The 20834-nt window shown below is 41.6% G+C and overlaps 1 protein-coding gene across 1 annotated transcript in view; it reads right to left on the bottom strand.

Annotated features, from left to right (window-relative positions):
- Window positions 1-4187: 4187 nt before the first annotated feature.
- Window positions 4188-20834, bottom strand: part of igsf9ba (immunoglobulin superfamily, member 9Ba) — a 29878-nt gene continuing 13231 nt past the window's right edge. The window contains exons 2-3 of the mRNA XM_046072818.1: window positions 12112-12309; window positions 4188-4363 (exon numbers count right to left, since the gene is read on the bottom strand). Of these exons, the coding sequence (XP_045928774.1) occupies window positions 4188-4363; window positions 12112-12309 (374 nt within the window). The remainder of the gene's footprint in view (window positions 4364-12111; window positions 12310-20834) is intronic.

Genomic DNA, 20834 nt, shown 5'->3' with positions numbered 1-20834 from the left:
CGACCACAACATATTACTAGACAGACTTGAAAACTGGGTTGGACTTTCTGGCACAGTACTAAACTGGTTTGAATCGTACTTAAAGGACAGGGACTACTTTGTGTCTATAGGTAATCACACATCTGAAAAAATGACATGTGGAGTTCCCCAAGGCTCCATTCTGGGGCCTCTTTTATTTAACATTTACATGTTTCCACTGGCTCAGATTATGAAAAACAACAAAATATGTTACCATAATTATGCAGATGACACACAGATTTACATAACCATTTCACCAGGGGACTATGATCCCATACAAGTGCTGAGTAACTGTATTAAGGAGGTCAACGATTGGATGTGCCAGAATTTTCTCCAATTAAACAAAGATAAAACTGAAGTTATTGATTTTGGAACCAGGGAGGAACGATTGAAAGTCAGTACTCGACTTAAATCTGTAATGTTAAGAACCACAAATCAACCCAGAAGTCTTGGTGTGGTCATGGACTCAGACCTGAATTTGAGGAGCCACATTAAGACAATTACAAAGTCAGCCTACTATCACCTGAAGAATATATCAAGGATTAAAGGACTTATGTCTCAGCAAGACCTGGAAAAACGTATCCATGCATTTATCTTCAGTCGACTCGACTACTGTAACAGTGTCCTTACAGGGCTCCCTAAGAAATCCATCAGACAGCTGCAGCTGATTCAGAACGCTGCTGCTCGAGTCCTCACTAAGACCAAAAAGGTGGATCACATCACTCCAGTTCTGAGGTCTTTACATTGGCTTCCTGTATGTCAAAGAATTCATTTCCACGGCCGGCCCAATGCTGCTGCGGCTTCAGCTCCTTATGCCGTCCCCCGTCCCTCTCCACCGGCGGGGTAGCCGATGGGGAAATGTGTGTTTCCTGTGCCTGTTCTGTTTGCACTGTTGTTCGAAACCCCAGCTGTTTTGAAATAAAACACAAACAGAGCCCTAAAGAGCTTTTTCCTGGGCCCGCCGCTGTCTCTGCCGAGTCAGTGGTCGCCTCTCACACATTTGCTCCACACTACACAGACCGACTGCGGCCGGCCAGGCAGCCTTCACGCAGGGGAAATGTGTGTTTCATACGTGGGATGACAGTGGACGACATCTGCACGGCGGCCTCCTGGTCGTCCCTATGCTCTTTCGTCCATTTCTACCTGCGGAATGTCTCCCATCTCTCTCTGACTCACTCAGTACTGAGTGTTTTGACTGAGTGATCCTCCTTGTGAGTGTGCGGTGCGCCCTCTCCCACCAGACAGTATGGGGTGGCGGCCGCTGCTTACACGGCCCTGCCTTGGGTGCCGCTGACGTGGTTGCTGTCGTGACCCCGCCTGCGTCTGTACAGCTGCGGGGCCCCCCACTGTTTCCCGTCTTACACATGGGTCGGCCCTCGGCCTCCCATGTCTGCGGGTGACTGGGTGGCTCATTATGGCTCTGGGCAGGTGAGTTGTGCTTGGTGGTACCGTATGGGCCAGTGAGGCGTTGACTCATCCTGCTTCGCCTCTAACCCAATAGCGATAGCCTTAGAGGGCGAAGCCTATACGAAATGGAACAGGGATACGTACTGTAACCCGGTTTCTATGAGTATAGGCTTGGCCCTCTAATTTGTGGGCCTCACTGGACCTTGGTTCTCAGTGCTGAAGAAAAGGCATTTGGGAGCCGAAGGCTGGGTCTCACCGTTGTATATATACAAGGTGTGGACGTAAGAGAGGCCCACGCTGTGGGTGGGCATAGACTAAAATTCTCAGTGCCGCGCAGGCGCGCGGAAGGGGTGAACCCAATAGCGATAGCCTTAGAGGGCTGCGCCTATGCTCATAGATTCCGGGTTACAGTACGTAACCCCCGGTCTGCTTTCTGTACCCAGAGTCAAAACTAAACAAGGAGAAGCAGCGTTCAGTTATTATGCTCCGTATATCTGGAACAAACTCCCAGATAACTGCAGGTCTGCTGAAACTGTCAGTTCTTTTAAATTAAGACTATAATATAATAAATAATAAATAATATTTTTCTTTTTACCACTGTCTTTAACTAGTAGATTGATAACTTACACTGCACTGTAACTTTTACCTGTCCTGTTTTCTTTTTCTTTGTTTTTAGCTTTTTACCATTGCTTTTAATTAAATATTTACACGGTGAGAAATGAGTAGGTAATTGAGTGAAAAGATAATGAGTGAGATTGAACAGAGTGAAGGAAGTGGTCTTAAATCTCGCGCCCGAGTGATTTGCAGGAACCTCTGTCCACCTGTAAACGCGCAAGTTGTTCCAGAGTATAACTGGATCAAAGTGGCCTGCGGACAGACATGTCCTGGTTTCTCTGTAGTGTCTGAGGGTTTTTGGAGTTTCAGTGGACCCGAAGATTGCTATGGACCCGAGTACAGACTAGCTAGAGAGAGTAGATTAAGTGTACTTCTCTGTTGATTTGCTTTTCAAAATAATAGTAACTCAATTATTTGCTCAACCCCTCAGCCTGTTTTTATTTTCCATTTAACTCTTTTAACCCTGAGTGTACACTGCACTGTAACTTTTATTATATTTTAATGTGTATTTTTTCAATTTCCCTATGTTGCTTTTAAACTTTTTTTTTATATTTCCCTGTTGCTTTTATGTTTTATGTAAAGCACTTTGAATTACCTTGTTGTTGAAATGTGCTATACAAATAAACTTGCCTTGCCTAGAAAACACCAGCTGCGGCCGGCCAGGCAGCCATTTCGCTTTCTGCCGCCGCGGTCACGAGCCTGCCCCCGCCCCTCCGAGGCAGCAGCGCGGATATGAGCCCACAAGAGCCCACAAGAGTGGTAGCCTCATCTTGTGTGGACCTCCAGGCGACCGTGGCTGCATCCGCCTCCCCTCCAGGGGACATGCTCTAGATGTCGCTCTATTTGCTTGTATTGCAAACTAGCTACATATCCAACAAAAAAAATGGCATCCCAAAATATTAGAGCAGAGGATATTATAGACGAAAATAGATTTTACAGTGTTTGGGCTGATTCTGATATTCAGCCATATTTATTTGAGCCTATTCAAGCTGCAGTCACAGCCATGCAACAGGATATGGCCCTGGCAGGGACCGTCCACAACCTGAGCCGCCAAGAGCGAACACTGGCCGGCGCCACATTTGCTCAAATTGCCCTCCGATACCAACAGAAAGTGAATCAATCTGCTGCAGTGAATTTCAGAGTAGGCTTTTTTTTTTTGTTGGATGCTGTTGCCAATGGCAACTCAGAGAAAGCCCAAGTGTGCATTACTATGCATGAAGATTTTACTCCTCACTCAGACAGAGATGTGCTGGAGACCTTCTTCAGGATTCAGAAGATAAACTGGGAAAGACAACCAAAACCAGCAGGGCCGAGAGGGTGGATGGCCATTATGTGAGTGTTTTTGTCAACTTGTCAATGTTTTGGCCAAAAAAGTTTTCCTCTCTCCCTTGTCTGTGTTGGTGTATAGTGTATGGGTGTGGCTATATTCAGGGCAGCTGGGCCAAGTTCAGCGCCGACAAAACGTAGCAAAACGTTTATTTCAACGGAAACGGTGGTGCCTTGAACACCCTGTTGTGTACGCAAGCGCACTGCGTTTTCCTGCTTTATTAACGCGGCTGTGTTTACAAACATGTACCTTCTCACTGGGTAACACCTCTGACACGCCCAACAAACCGGAGAAAACCTCGAAGGCAGTTGCACAACATTGCGCACAATTTCAAGGAAACGCTGCAAACCTTTGCAAAACGTTTTGAGATTGAACTCAGCTGACTTCGATCATTTTATCATCCACGTAGTTAAATACTCCTGGCTTTCTACTGCTCATTGCCAGATTTTTCCTAACCCTATGTGGTACAGTACCCTTGGTCTCCTTAACTCAGTGCCTACTAGTAGTTTGTCGTACTTCCAGTGACCTGTTTTTTCTGTGCACCATGATTCTCGTGTACACACCAGATCTCACCACAGTGTCTTCCTCACCGCATCGCTAGCCAGGCCACGCTACCACCAGCCTGCCTGCCACCTGTGTTTCTGTGTCCACTCTTGGGTGTGCCAACTACCAACCATAATATTTACTACTTATTTGAAGATGGCGAACTCAATGGACTACGTTAACCATCCACGTAAAAGATGCCAAATCTTTGCAACAGCAGTATGACGCAGGTTTTCTAATTATTTTTCATTTACACCCACAAACATATGTTCCCAGGTCAGCAGGCACCGTAGGCAGGTGACTCACCATTGACTGTGAGGTGCACCCAGCTGCCGTTGTGGAAGGTGTCGTACTGTTGCTCCAGCATCAGGACCCTGCACTCATACCAGCCCTGGTCCTCGGAGCGCACTGGGTCAATCTGTAGGGAGGCTTTCCCATGCAGAGAGGCTCTACCTGGAAACAGAGAGGACAAAAAACACCAGAATAAACCACTTTAACACTGTGTGTCTTTTTTGCCTTTTAAAAGCACCTGTATGCTCTTTTTCCCAGCAATGATTGGCTTCTCCACTTAAACTCACATAGTAGCTTTGCTGGTCACCACAAAGATCCATCATAGCAGTTGGAGGTTAAGTGCTTTACTTCAACCTTTTTTTCTTGCAGCATGAAAAAGACTTCCTTTTGCATCAAAAGCAGCCTCCAAGTCATGGTGTTATATTTTTGAGCGAGCACTAAATGTTAAAAATACTGCCTTTGTTTGTGTTTTAAAGAGATTAAAAAGGTAAAATATATTTTTCCAGTGAGTACTGTACATTACTAGGATTATTATTAGTGCAACATTATCACGCAGAATCTCTCAGAATACATTATTATAAGAATCTCTGCTTCTCTCATTTTCCTATTGTTATGTCCTCACGTGGCTCAAGCGCAGAGGTGAAGAGAACAAATATAAATGAAAACTGGGTCTAAAGAAACAGGAAACAGATTATGTGCAAACAAATAGATTTATTAACAAACATATCTCAAAGAGGAGCAGAAGAGACAAAAACACAAAGAACTAAACTACTTAACAAAAGGTGGTCATATAGGTTTTAACCAAAACACAAAACTAGCAACTTAAATAAAAACACATTTAACGCCCTCCCTCTTCCAAGGCAGTATGCGAGCCCACAGCTCCGCTAGTCCCAAACACACAGCTTCACACGCAGCTCCATTCCTACTGTACCCAAGCACCGCCATCTGACCCACTGGTCGGCAGCCACATAGACTGGCCCCACAGGACCAGCCTCACACGCTGGCCTCTCAAAACCAACCACATAAACCACTTGCTGCACTCTCCTTGCTCTCTTATCCTCCAGGTACTGATTGGGGAATCAGGTGCAGCTGCTGCCCATCACTAGTTGCAGCTGCAAGGCTGCAAGGCTGCAACTACAGGAGAAAGACGCACCAAAACAAAACACAGTACACACTGCTCTAGGGCCGTAACACTATTCTCTGCAAGGACTCCACAAACTCAGACTTTGAACTACAAGTTATTAAAATAAACACAAGCCTATTTTTATTTTTCCTTTTTTGGAGCCTGATTTTTATGTCCAAGTTGGGTGTGACAAACAAATTCATTATTTAATATTTTTTCTTTATCTGCTTATTCCTGTTCAGAGACTACAACAGTCTGGAGCCTTTCCAAGCACTGGATGGAAGGTAGGAAAACACCCTGGACAGGTTTCCAGTCTCTCACAGAGTTAACAGAGACAGACAATCGCAAACACTTACTGTACAGTCATACCCATGGGCAATTTAGAGCCTTCGATCAGGCTGACTCCCTTTGGACTGTTGGAGGAAACACAGTCGGATATAAAGTGCATCCAGATTCTAGATTCTACCCAAACTCATAGGATTATAAGTAAAATATTTCTGTCTGAATAATTTTGACATTTTGGGAAATATGCTTCTTTGCTTTTTTTTTGCCAAGAGTTAGATAAAGAGATTGGTAACACTCTCATGTCTGTGAAGCTAGGAGATGGTTAGCTTGGCTTAAGGCTGGAAAAGCTAGACTGCCTCTGTCCAAAGGTAAGAGAATGTGCTTACCAGCACCTCTAAAGCTCATTCAACAACAAAATAACTTTATACTGGATCTTGTTTGTTTAATCTGTAGAAAAACTGAAGCTTAAAATTAGCTTAGTAAAAACTGGATGCAGAGGAAAACCGCTAGCCTGGCTCTCGCTTTGTTCAAGCTATACAAAAACTGGTGTAAAAGCATCAACCTTTGGTTTTACAGGGGTTTATGTGCAGGTCGATTAGTGCCTTTCTTTAAGGAGATAGAATATGTTAATTAGTGAGTTTTAGTTGATTTTGTTAACAGACCCAGGCTTGCTATTCCCCCTACTTCTAGTCTTTATGCTACACTAAAATAAACCGTCTCCTGGATATAGCTTCATATATAACAGACAGACATGAGTGTGATATCAGCAAAAAAAACAAACAAAGTATTCCTCAAAACTATTCCTTTAACCAATTAAACGTAACATTATTTAATCATCATTGTGTCTTGAAAACAAACTAGCTACCTTCCAGTATTAGGATTCATGCACAAAACTACCTAGGAGCCATACCTTAAGTTGAATTAAAATAAAGTATCTGGTCTCACTGTGGAAAAATACCAGCCTCCCACCACATAGAAATCATCTATTTCTTATAAAACTTCTCCTTCCCCGCCTCCTTTTTTCTTCAAGGCTGAGGATAAATTGGAATTCTAAAAGAAGGAAATCTCAAGGACGAGAGAAGTTCAGGAAACCAGGCATGGTGAAATCTTCAGCTGCTAAGCTGTCTGTCTTCAAGCCTCCAGCCCGCTGCTCACATGGCTGCCTCTGACAACCCAACAGACTAAAACATTCGCTTCTGCTCTGTCTGACGAGTGTTTTCAGATGGAGCATTTTGCCAAACTTTGATGTGTAGATGTACTGTAAGAACTGTTTCCTGTTACTTCAGTGTCAGGCACATATATTGACTTTGTGGGGCGACTGAATTGCTCTACCAGCACTGTATAGATAGATACCCCAACCCTGGGATTGCTGCCATAGTTGGGATAGAAAACTGATGAAGAAAATCAATACAGCAAAGAGGAAGAGAGAAGAGCAGGGACTGCAGTCTTGCAGTAAAAAGGTAGCTTGTCTTTAAAAAGTCAGGTCTATTTTTGCCTAAGCGTTGAAGTGCTGAGTGGGGTGGGTGATGGCGTGATGGCGTGAAGGGTAAGGATAAACCTCAGCTCCCATTTGTCATACACCACTTACACAGTACAGGGTTCTGTCTACTGTGAAAACAGATGAGCTAACACCTTGTTCAGATCACATCAGCTTTGTCAGATAGGAAATCTTTGAAGAGGAAATGCTAAAGATCCAAAGTGACAAAGTTGGCAGACACAGTGAGGTACACTAAAAAACCCAACTTAACTGGGAAAATATAGCTGGATGTATAACCTGCTGGATGTATAACCTTTGATTAAATTAGCATCATAAATACAGTTACCCAGGACCACTAAAGTTACCTGAAAGTAATAACATTCCAAAATGTAGTCTTATTTTCATCCCTTGTGACTGTAGTGTTTGCCACCCTATTATATCTCCCTCATAGCATAAATGTTGGCTTGTTATATCCACCCATTATATTAATTTTACTGTCCAAAACAATTCCATGGTTCACTCATTTACTACACCCTATACAATACACATTCTCAGTAGGCTACTGTGAGCAGTAAACTGAGATTTCGGGTTGTTTAGTAATGATTTTGCCTCATTAGTGACCAGTGTAGCATTCTAGGACTGTTATTTTCACATCCACAAATACGATTGGGATTGTTAGCAGAAAGTTGTGTACATGCCATCTTGGAATAATGCATAAACGCTCTCAAGTCAGAATAACAGGTGATTCTCCTGTTCTTCCTGTGTTCAAAATCATACCCTACTTTCTATATTGCAGGATTCATGCAATGCTGGAAGAATGGGACAAACAAGAGATTCTCCCATTATTCCAGCTTGTGAGTGTGAGATGGAAAATGCATCGCTAGCCTTGTAGTCACACCAGATATAATAGCCTAAATTAGGTATTTTTTAAAAACTGTAACCAGATACAAATAAATTGTGCATAAAGTACATATTTAAGAAGCTAAATAGCGTGACTAAAGTAAAATAGGTTTTGCAGCTATCCTGCATTTTCCTGCTATGATACGATAAGATTCTGCTGTCAAAAATTTCTTAGTAGCTAATGTGCTACTTTGCTAGCAACTCCTCACTAGAAGGGTTGCCCAACCCTAGAGACTGTCTTACATATACTATACATATTCATTTTCAGCTAAAGCTGGTGCTAAGAGATATGATTTAGTTTTCCAACAGCTTGTCCCACAGCGGGACGATCTGACACTAAAATTTCACAAGCTGCACATCTGAATTATTGATTGCGTCATTGCTTGAGTGGGCACAAAAATAGATGTTTTTAAATGTTGTAATTTCCATATAGCTGCAGGACAAACTGGCAAAATTATACAGGATAGATTTTAGTCTGCAAGGAGATATGTAAAATTTTTCACTTAGCAGTTAATAAGACAGGGAAAATACACAGCTGTAATGAGGACAAAAAATACATCTTCTCTTTGAGAAATCTTGAGTTATATTATTCGAATGAATATACTGTAGGTCTTAACAATTAGCAAGACTGGAAATTGAACAATGGTAATGCTCACTGACCCAGACAAAGTGATTGAACCATAGATGAAATCTGCATTACTCTGCAATACTTTAACTGTAAGTACAGTATTCATGGTTAATCTACTCTGTTTTGGTAGCAGCTGTGTGATGGAATAATATCACATTTAGTCTATTCACCAATTTTATTCATACTGTGCGTGATAACAATTCATGGGAATAGTCCAAATGAGCTCTGAGACAGCATGGCCCCAAAGAGCATCTCGTAAACTACAGTCCAGTGTCATTATCACACTGTCACCATGCACATCCCCAGAACGAACTTTAATCTATATAATGAGACTGGCCATATTCATGTTGCATCTGTTCACTGGTAATTCCTCAACAGTGGACTTGATGCCACATGGCAGAGGCCCACTAGAGCCCAAGTGAGCAGAGTGAAGTGTGATGCTGTTTGAAAAGCACCGCTTGTTCATACCCTGCTGGTAGTCGGGAGGTTACTGTGAACAATTAAAAGCTCCAACAGCTGCAGTATCTCCAGTAGCCACTACAAAACAAAAAGGAGGGTTCCCCAGACAGTGAGTTACTGCCATTAAGTCTTTGCAGTGATGACCCTGCTTGAAAATCCCACAGCGAGGAATTTCAATGAATTCAGTATTATTAACAAACTGACAAATCTGTTATGTCCACATTTAGGACACTCACACTAGGGAGATGAATCCTCCAGCCTTTCGACAAGCTGTGCTTTGCCTTTATTTCACAGTACATTTTTACGAGGTCAGGCAGGGTTTTGTACTTGGTGGGAATAGGAATGGCTAATTCTGACCCCGTTCTGACAGCTCGCCATCTTGATACAGACACTGAAGCAATATCATAAGAACCAATTTCCTGCTGCAAGTAATCTGCGTGAAGGCAGTGGGAACCATATTGTCTAAGCCAGGAGAGGGAGATTTTAAGGTTGTGTGATGCTGTGATCAATGTGAAAAAACACATATTTAGGGTTATCATATATATGATAACCTGATGATGACAGACAGACAGCTGACAGATATGATAGACAGCTGTTTTCCACAAAATATCTAAAAAACCCACTGTAACGCGGCAAGACATTTTCACTCAGGGATGCCGTACTGTAGAAATGTGCACATGACAGACTGTGTGTGTGCACGCACTTACACACTTTCCTTCAACAGCTTTGGACGATATGTTTTGTGACTTTCGGGGAGGGTGAAATGGGGTGAAACAGAGACGCTGTTCGCATTTACATATTTAAATTTCATGACACGCCAGCAGGATCGGTCAGAATCTAACGTTAATTAATGTTCTGTGTTCTTCTCCACATCCAAAAGGTCTCACACACAATTCTGTTTCCTCTGCAGACTTTCCTCTGTCTGTCCTGTCAAGTTTATAACCAAAGTTTTTAGTTTTGCCGCATAAATGTCCCATGACGACAGTATTTGCTGTGACATTACTGTGGCCATGGAAACTTTTAAAATGACCGACAGCAGCCTCTCAAATCTTTAAAGTAAACCGTTAAAGGGAAACACTCAACACATCAACACAATAAATAAATCACCTGGAAAGTTATAAGGACCGGTAGAGGTGGGATAAATCAGAGAAAATAACTAGTCGGGTGGATGGCCAGTGGATGATTTGTGCGTACATGATTATTCAGATAGGCCTATTGTAAGAGCCGATCCGCGCATCACACCAACGTAGCTCCTATAATCATGACAAAACAGTGCAAACAGCTGCTGATGTCAAATTTTTAGGTTGTAATATGAACCTCTGAATTCAGCACTAACCCGCTGTATTTTACGTTGTCGTTTAGTAACAATAGTGCCCATTCTGTATTCTGCACGTCATTTGCACACTGTGTTCCTCCCTGTCAATAAGGAGTGCTGCAGCACCCTGCGCACCCACCTTCCCGCACGCTTGCTGCCCAGTACCAAACAGCAGAGAAACTAATTTAGTGACTATGGGGAACAAAGTGGAGAATTTAGAAGCAAAACAGTCAGATGTTTCAACGACATAATATTCAGTTGCCAGTTTCTTAATACATCTTGTAATTTATATCCTAATTAATCTGTTGGTTGTAGCTTTATAAAAGCAAAGATTTTCATGCTTCATTTTCATTAGATTACTTTTCTTTTTATATATGGCATGTAGGATTTTTTAATATACTGTATTGACTCTATACTATACGTGCTCTGTGCTGCAGCATCACTAGAGTGTGTAGTAAAGAATGTATGTACAATGCAGTCGTAAATTGCTGAGACACAGTTATTTACCTCTATGCACTCACAGGCAGCATATGCCCCTGCACAGCCCTGATCACCATGTTAGAAAAGAAAGAATTGCAGTTAAAGAACCAGAAGAGTTTGCAAAGTCGATATGGCTTTCTTTTAGTACTTAAATGCCTCAGTGTACTGTATCATGCTGTATATTTAAAGCCTAAACAGCTGAGGGAAAACACACTGGATCACACCACAACTGCAGGTCAATCTTCTCAATGACATAGGATTGGGAGGTACATGCACACAACACATTTGCACTGCAATGTATTCAACTGCTTGTCAGAAATGGCTCTGTTCTTAGCCAGAAGCTCATAATTGGGTCTGCAGCAATGTAGGGAAATCCATTTACTGCATGAACAGCAATGTATATAGAATTAATCTAGTTATGTAGGACCCTGAAAGCTAAAATCTGTAATGTTTTTGAACTAACGTATCATTACTATGTTCATTCATTTGATAGACTTACAAAGGTAGATTTACCATGGTTTGAGCATACTCTGCTAAAGGGGTAATATTGGTCAGGTTGACCAATCACCTGGTTGATACCGATGTCATTAACTCTAGTAAATAATATGTATTATGTAACTTGGTTGGTCGATTATATCTTCACTGAAACAAGGACAAACAAGTTGAAACAACTTCAAGAGTTCAAAATGACATCCTCTGTTATCATCACTGTACTTTAAGTAATAGTCTGACATTTTGGAAAATATAATTGTTTTTCATTTTGCTGAGAATTAGATGAGAAGATCAATACCAATCTCATGTCTGTATGGTATATATGAAGCTGCAGCCAGAAAACATAACAATATCCACCTACTAGAACCTCTGAAGCTCACTAATTAACATGTTACTTCTAGTTTGTTTAATTCAGATGATTTCTTGGCCTGGTGCGGTGTCTTTTCATCAACGTGAAGGTTCCACTGTCGGCAAGAAAGAGACTTTCCAAAAATGTCAAACTACTCCTTTAAATCTGCAAAGTAAACTAGTGCCGCAGTGTCAAAACGACAAAGTCCCGTGGATTTACTGTGCTTGGCACCTAAAAATATCTTGATCCTGATTCATCCCAAGATGCATCCAAATGCTCATTAATTCAAAAGTTTTAAAAATTAAATCTGTTACAGATAAGACAGATTTTTCACAATGTCTCTGTATTCTTTTAGACATGGATTACTTTGCTCTGTATTAGCCACATCTACAGACATCTTACCAGTGTACTCTGGATCCACATGAGGAGGGTAGAAGCGAAAGTTGATGAAGAAGGGAATAGGCACTCCAAACTTGAACCACTCCACCACATAGGGAGGCTGCTGGCCATCCAGGGGAGGGGACACGTCACACCCCAGGATCACGCTCTCTCCAGCGCGCGCCGTCACAAACCGGGGCTCCTCTCTCACTCCGTGGGCACCTGAGAGGAAGAACAAGCAGCAGCATTTACAACAAATGAGGAATTTTATTGTTTTTCTCATGGGGGCTGAATTCTGACAGGCAAGACAACCAGGTGCAGGCAAATTCTTCTGCACACAATTCCTGCAGACGAAGCAGAAAAATCTCATTGCATCAAAGTCATGCAAGACTAATTTACAAACAATAATTAGGAGGCAATTAAAGGTGATCGACTAAGCTACTGCACAATGGATTAAAACGACATTCTGCTCATGGCTTACACGGAGATGGCAGATTCTGAGTGGTCACCATGCACATGAGTAAACCCCCTCCTTTTCATCGTCCATATCCGTTCCACAGAGCGGCCAATCGTCATCTGTCACCTGCATCTGTTGGTGAGTGTTTTGTGGTTGTGCCATACTGTACTATAAATGAGCTGCCAAGGGGTTCCATTGATCATAGCTGGCTGCTGCTCAGATAAGCTTTACTACGAGCACCACCAGGCCTGGCGTTTAGCCATGAGTGTCCAGGCACGCTGCCGAGAGTTGACCTATCAGATGACTGAAAGGTCGGCATACCTGCCTCAGCAGAACACTCACTCTGGGAATGGATTTTCTCCAGCTGCCACCCCCGCTTTCATTGAACCGGCTGTATCTTCACCGTCAGAGCAAGCATGACTACCCGCCCTCGCCCAGGAGGAAAATCGCTTCAGGGATCAAGAGACATGCTGACGTATCATTCCAGAGAAACACCAGCTGAATAAGTTAACGCTTTCGTTAGCAGTATCATTTGCATTAGCAGGAGCAAATTTTTACAAGAAGAACAAATATATCGGGACTTTGAGGTATTATGGGCTCAATCAGCAACAGTGTTGAAATGGAAATGGGACCTGTGAGCACTGTGCCCTTTCAGCTGTGCACACAGGAATTAAAACCCAAATATTTTCACCCGTTTCTTCTGTCTGAAAAATAATGCTGTAACTCCACCCCTGAAGGCCATATGCATCACTTAGTGATTGTGTTTACCAGTTTAATCTCCATCATCCTGTGACAGAGTTAATCCACTTTATGCATTTCGGCCAGCACAGATTTGGGACTGAAACAGAGCAGATTTAATCAAATTACACTTTTTTAAAATGGAGATGTGGTCTGCCAGTTACGGGCCTCAGTCCTGGAATCTGCTTTGCTATTGTGCCTCTTCGTTAAGAAGGGAAAAACAGCTATGCTATGCTACCCTGAGCTGTAATGAGTGACACACAAAAACCAAATGAAACACATGTGCATGACTCAATGAACCCCACATGACCATTTAACAGCCCTTGTAGGTCTCTAATAGACCTGTGTGAGAGTACAAAGTCTGAATACTAATACTGTAACAGGATTAAAACCAAACAAACACAAGTAAGAAATCTCATAGGGGAGCTGACTGACAACAACAAACCACAGAGGCCATGCATCAAAGAAAGAATGAACAACATGTGGCATCTAAATCATGCCGGTAATAAAGCAGCATTTTCATTCAAATGAAACTGAGAGGGAGTCAGTGTTTGATCGAGCACAGTGTAGCGTGTCCAAATGCATAAAGACTGTTGAGGGGAGAAGATTGTTGCAGAGAACAGCTGTGGACATGACGCTCTGCCCTGAAACCTATACAAACCATGACTTTTTAATGCGCTTGTAAGGAAACCTGTCCCATCCAGTTATAAACAAAACTAAATCAGAAATCTGCTAAACTAATCCTTTCAGGCTTGCAAAAAGCCTGAAATTCACACCTGAGCACGCTCCATTGCTGCCTCATTTATAACACCTTTAAAAAAGATTATAATAACCCCTTTCAACACCCCATGCAGGGCTTTTGCCCAGGCATATGCTCAGAATTTTCTTGTTAAGTGGTCTTTAGTCCACTCAACTTGAAGTCTTAGATCCGTGAATCCCAATATAGGTGCCGTAAAGCAACGGTTCAACTTTTTAGGAAATTTGCTTTGGTGCAGAGAGATAGATGAGAAGTTTGATACCATTCAGATGTCCATTTGTGAAATACAAGGCTACAGCATAAAATCCAAAATATAATTTGTTCAGTTCATACAAAAAATGTGTTAAAACAACAAGCTGTACAGTTTATTTTTACTATTTCCTGGCCCGGAGCAGTGACTTCCTGGTGTCAAAAACTAAAAAGATAGAAGGGTAATACCAATGGCTGCCTGGTGCAAGACTTTGGTGCCAGTGCTATTTACATCTATGAGAGATGCATGGAGAAGCACACTAGAACTCAACATATTTATGTTGCATCCACAGAAATGTTAACTAGTTTGTGCCTCATTTTTTATTTTTTTATATTGCAAAACTCTACCATCTACATTACTACTCACAAATTGGACAGAACGAGGCTGTTTACCCCAGTTTCCAGTCCTTATGCTAAGCTAAGCTAACCGACTGCTGGCTGTAGCTTCATATTAAGTGTACAGACACGAGAGTGGTTTCAGTCTTCTCATCACAGGCCAAAGGTGCTGCAAGATTTATTTGTCTTTTTTTAATTTATATTTACTGGATATTTTAAATAGGCCCTGCGATGGACTGGCGACCTGTCCAGGGTGTACCCCGCCTTTCGCCCAATGTCAGCTAGGATAGTCTCCAGCCCCCCGCGACTGTACACAGGATAAGTGGTTGACAATGGATGGATGGATGGATGGATCACCCAGCAGCCAGCTTGCTCTGACCATAAAGCTGCTGTTAGTGGCTCGCTGTGCAGTAAGGTGAGATCCATAGACACTCTTAATATGCTATATGGCACCAAGCTAGATGACGACCGAGTCTGAAACCAACTGTTGTGGAAACACACCGCTAAAAAATGGTAACTTTGAGTGACTTTTGTCTTTACTTATGGGCCCGGCACTGGTGCTCTATGGCTTTCAGAAGAAAATAGAGAGCAGGCTCCCATTAATAATGAAACACACTGGATACATTGTTTGATTTGAGTAAGTAGAGTCACTTGACATGAAGCACAGGCTCAAACCATGTGGCACGACAAAATCCATTGTTTTCTCTGCAGACAGTTCAGACGGCCAGGTTTCTGGCTGGCATTATTTTGGGATCCTGGTGGCAGTGGGAACTCTTCTTAGACAGAGAATAGTCTTTAAAGACATGAGATAATTTATTGGAGAGCTAATAATTCTCCCATTGCTTTATGAGATCTTCATGAGGGGACAATCTGCACAGGCTTGGTCACTACTGTTGCCTTTTTCATTTCCTTAATGGAGACATGGCAACCCAGTAGGGTTTATAGGGGCTTATTCAAGGGAACATATTTATGCTCTCAACAAGACATAAATGTGATACAAGGGTCCATGTTTAAGATCTTCCAAATAAACAGTGCTGGAGATATAAAGCGTTCAATAAAGTTAAGAGATAATGGCAACTCATGATTGCCATGGCACTATAAATGACAACTGAACTCAACTGAAGTGGAAACCCTCCAAATACGCAGAGGTAGAAATCTGTTGAGTAAGATCTGCATAAATCAGACAGCTAATAAATACAGGAGACCAATATGTTTTATGTATCTATCCTCTGCACATAGAGAATTTACTGCTATGATCATGAATTCCTAAAGGGTAACAATTCAGCCACCTGTCAGATAAATCATCTATACAGCAGGCAGTTCATGTACAGAAGCAAAAAACAAGCGGGGGATAATTCTTCATTGTTTGACAAAGGTTAAACTGGCAGTGCCACAGTGAGTTACTCAGAGCAATTATTTTCATTATTGATTAAACTGCTGATTATTTTCTCAATTGATTGTTTGGTCGGTTCTGAACCAGCCACAGTACCAGCACAAAAACAAACTCTGGTTCAAACACCACTACACTGATGATAAAACAGTCTACTTGTGACCCAGCATCACAAGTTTCAGAAGTCTATTGTATATCCAAGTTTTGACCTCTAAATTTCTCAGATGCTCAGTCTCATTTTAATACACTTAAAGGTGCAAAGAGGTAAACCTATCAGGAATTTCATAAAAAGGGTTTAAGTTTGGAGATAAGAATTCAAATTAGTGTAGCAGAACTTAGTTTCTTTTCTTCATACTCATTCCAATAAGCATCTTGTAAGCCTTGCATGGGACCACAAGACACTATATAAATTCAAATAAGACAGGACCAAAGAGCTGTGTAGACATTTCCAAAATAACAGAGAAAGTCCAAAAACAGAAAAGCAACTTAAGCATCTTTCACTATAAAACCTTCAGACTATCACTGTAACAAAAATTTTATGATTACTGACAAAAACATTTACTATATGGTACTGGAGAAAACTGAATAAATACTAATAAAATAGTCCATTTTGCAACCATTTCATGGAAAATTAACTCTTAAATCAGCTTGCACAATCAGTTTTCCTCCAACTGTGCAACCCCATTACTTATCTGTGTCCCTTAAATGTTTTGTAAGTATCATCTGTTGTTGCCTTTGGCTTTGATATTATTTCCATAGTGTCTATATGTGTGTATGCATTAATTGGTGAATTAAAAAATCCTGGTACCAGCTCATGTATCTCTGAATTGTCATAATTGGGAGCAAATCTGTGAACCCCCAGATAACACTGTATAGCTTTGTTCTTTATGGTGTCTACAGTTTTAGATATCCCCACAGTATAGTTCAGTATAGACGAGATACATTCATCTTAAAGTTGGGTATACGTAGAACAGCCAATGACTGATTCTCTCCCAGCAGTCAGTGAAAGCCCCAATCCCACCCTCATAAATTTATCCAAAAAAAAGCCCAAGTTTTTATGTACGCTAACATTTTCTAAAGGACTAATCCAAAAATTCTTTGTGCACTTCTTACCATAATTTTATTTCTGAAATGCATTTTATATACCCAAACCATTTGTTCTGATTTATTGCTACTCTGTAAAAGATAACGTTTAACATAATCTCTAGGTCAGACAGTAAAATCATAAAATCTGCGTATAAAATTTAGCATCATCAAGGCACTGGGCTAGATTAGCTTTGTTAATCTGTAGAGATAAGTCTTTCACAAATATTGCAAAAAGAGTTGGAGAGGGAGCATCACCTTCCTTTACTCCAGACAGTGCATCGAATCAGTCACAAACATATAATTCATCTTAACACAAGCAACTGGGCAACTATACAAGGGCTGGATTGCTTTAACCATCCACACCTGTTTCCATACATTAAAAGACAAGCAATTCTCTAATAATCAACTCAAAAGCCTTTTGAAGCCAACAAAACATGCAAAAGTGGATTTTGTCTTTGTCCGTTCTAGTTCTAATAATAGTATGTAAATGATATTGAATGAACATTATTGATCATTTCTTTCTAAACCTGTTCTGCTCATCAACAAGATACTGCGCCATCTTTAAATACTGTGTGAGTGTGTTGTTCAGTAAATTAGTTAGATTTAATTTGTGACCCATTTAAGGTGTCTCAGCCCACTGAGATAAGAACACTTAGATAAGAACAAAGAAAAGCAGGAAATCCTCATATAAGTGTATTATATGGACTATTTGGTCTTTTGCTTTTTGCTCTAGTGAGACCTTTCCTTTCACCTAGTCAATAATTATAATCTTTATTTATAGAAGACTTATCCAGTGCTTTATGAGACGAATAAATAAATATTAGCAAAGCACAAATGTATACAAAAATATTAAGAGTGACACAGCCAAAGAAAAATGTTTATTGATACACACAATGTGATGTAACGAAATCTTAAACACCATCTGTAAAGACACATCCGTTCGAGGTCAATCAACAGCTGTGATGAATCATCGCAGCAGAACAGCGGGGGCACGCAGGGTTAAATCCGCAAGAGATTTCAACTCTGGAGCGTATTTTCAAGTGGTTGAAAATGGCTCTCGCACGAATAGCACACTAGACTGTACTTTCAGTAATGATCCCAGATTTGTACAGTAAATAGACTCTCAAGGCAATTTTGGGGAAATAATCAGGCAGAGCAGAGCCGGCAAAATGTTTTGACAGTAATGACGTCCAATAACACGCTGAGCAATATTGTGGAAAAACATGAAAACTGAGGGAGTTCAGTGTGAGACAATTTTAGATGAGTGCTTGGGTTTGCTCGTGTAGGGTGGCACCAGCATAATATTTCACCCACTAAAACTAAAAATCTAATATTTACCTCATGCTTGGATTTGATTCAGCATACGAGTGAGGATAACCATTGCTGACTGCAGTTAGAGATTTTGTAAAGGATATATCAAACTGTGTGTGTGCCTCACAGTTATGAGTACATGAGAGCTGCTTTGTGCTGGGCAGAGCTCCCGATGTGGAGGATGTAATGGAATATAGACTGGACGGAGGCTGGAGAGAGAACCTCAAGGACGTGGAGCCACAAGGCTGGATGGGCCACTGACAGGGCGGTAATTGAATGCCAGCCTGTATGTGCTGAAGGTCACATCAGAGAATGGCCTGTGTGTGTGTGTGTGTGTGTGTGTGTGTGTGTTTCAGGAATATGCCTGTCTGCATCTGTACAGTATCTGTGTGTTCATTTAGGTCAGTCAAATTTAAATACACCAGAACCTTAAGTACAACAGAACACAAACTCTGCCTGTCTCAAAAATTAAAGGAAAAATGTAGGCAGTGAGTATGTTATATGTATGAGTACGTGTCCACTAGTATTCTGGTTTTGAGTCAAATTCGGGTTATGACATTTACCTGGTTATTTATACAATGATTCTGATGTTATCTAATAGAGTTAGAACTAGGATGAACCTAGTCTGGTTTCTAGCTGAATTTACCACCCAGCTAGATTTGGCTTTTATCTCACACATTACATATCTTTGTTTTACTGACTAACACCAGTTAATGACACATTTGTGTACATTCAAAGCAGCAACCGGCAGTTCAGAACTACTGTAAATCTGGTCATTATAGTGTTTAGACCAAGCTGCAACCTCAGGGGCTGAAAAATGAAGCCAACCAGGAAGTGCCAAAAACTGCAGTTCCTCGAATGGCCACTTGAGGCTGGCTCCAAAAGCGATTCGATCTCCATGGGCCCCCATGTTAATGCCTTACCATTCCTGCAAAATTCGCCTAAAACGCTTATCCAAGGTATACCCAAATTAAATTGAATGCGGTTCTTGAGCCATTTGGACTAAATGCATGGTTTTGGGCTTCTTTGAAAGTTAACACTCTGAAGTTTCTAACCCAACCATCAGAATCGCTGAAAGTGCTACTGACTTTTTAACACACAAGTAATACGTTTTTTGTTTTTGCTTGAAAATGTTTGCTAACACATGCATGCTGACAACTATAGCTGGGACTTTTTAGCTTGACACTGTGCAGTGGCCCTACTGAAAACACCGTGGGGCCACAGCATGAAGCCTTAAGCCCCCGACATTGCTTTTTAACAATGCATAAGTGTAGACAGCAAATGGCATTGTACTTACCTGCGTACTTTGCGTGTACCTCGAGGATTAAACCTGAATCCACTAGGGGGCAGATCACGGCCAATCCCTCACCGACACCGGATTATCTTCCTTACCTCGAATATGCACATCGTAAACAAACCACACATAGCGATACTCGAGGAGGTTATGATTTTTATGAGGCATCATAACGATCTCAGTAATTGCGGACTAGCTCCATGAGTTTTACATCCCGCCATAAATCTCCTTTTTAAAAGTATGCTGATGACCTTTTTCAAACCAACTGCATACCGCCACCGGCTGGGCTGGTGTATGGACCTTTGACAATGTAACAAAACAGAACCAAACCAATCAATACAGTGGGGGAAATAAGTATTTGACCCCTTGCTGATTTTGCAGGTTTGCCCACTTACAAAGAATGCAACGATCTATAATTTTAATCATATGTACATTCTAACAGTGAAAGACAGAATCCCAAAGAAAATTCCAGAAAATCACATCATATGAATTTATAAAAATTGATAACCATCTGATGAGGAAAAACAAGTATTTGACCCCCTGGACAAACAGCATGTTAATATTTTGTAGAAAAGCCATTATTGGCCAGCACAGATGTCAAACGGTTTTTATAGTTGGTGACAAGGTTTGTGCACATTTCGGCAGGGATGTTGGCCCACTCCTCCCTGCAGACAGCCTCCAAATCATTCAGGTTCCGAGGTTGTCGCCTGGCAACTCGAATTTTAAGCTCCCTCCAAAGATTTTCAGTCGGATTCAGGTCTGGAGACTGGCTGGGCCACTCCAGAACCTTGATGTGCTTCTTCTTCAGCCACTCTTTTGTTGCTTTGGCGGTGTGCTTAGGGTCGTTGTTGTACTGAAACACCCATCCTCGACCCATCTTCAGCTCTCTCACTGAGGGAAGGAGATGTTGGTCCAGAATTCCACGATACATGGCCCCGTCCATCCTCCCCTCAATACGATGGAGTTGTCCCGTCCCATTGGCTGAAAAGCACCCCCAAAGCATGATGTTGCCACCACCATGCTTGACGGTGGGGATGGTGTTCTTTGGGTTGTACTCGGTGTTCTTTGCCCTCCAAACACGACGTGTTGAGTTGAGGCCAAAAAGTTCTATTTTGGTCTCATCTGACCA

This window comes from Micropterus dolomieu, linkage group LG17 (assembly GCF_021292245.1).
Source record: "Micropterus dolomieu isolate WLL.071019.BEF.003 ecotype Adirondacks linkage group LG17, ASM2129224v1, whole genome shotgun sequence".
Taxonomy (NCBI): domain Eukaryota; kingdom Metazoa; phylum Chordata; class Actinopteri; order Centrarchiformes; family Centrarchidae; genus Micropterus; species Micropterus dolomieu.
This window is presented reverse-complemented; position numbering and strand designations above follow the sequence as displayed.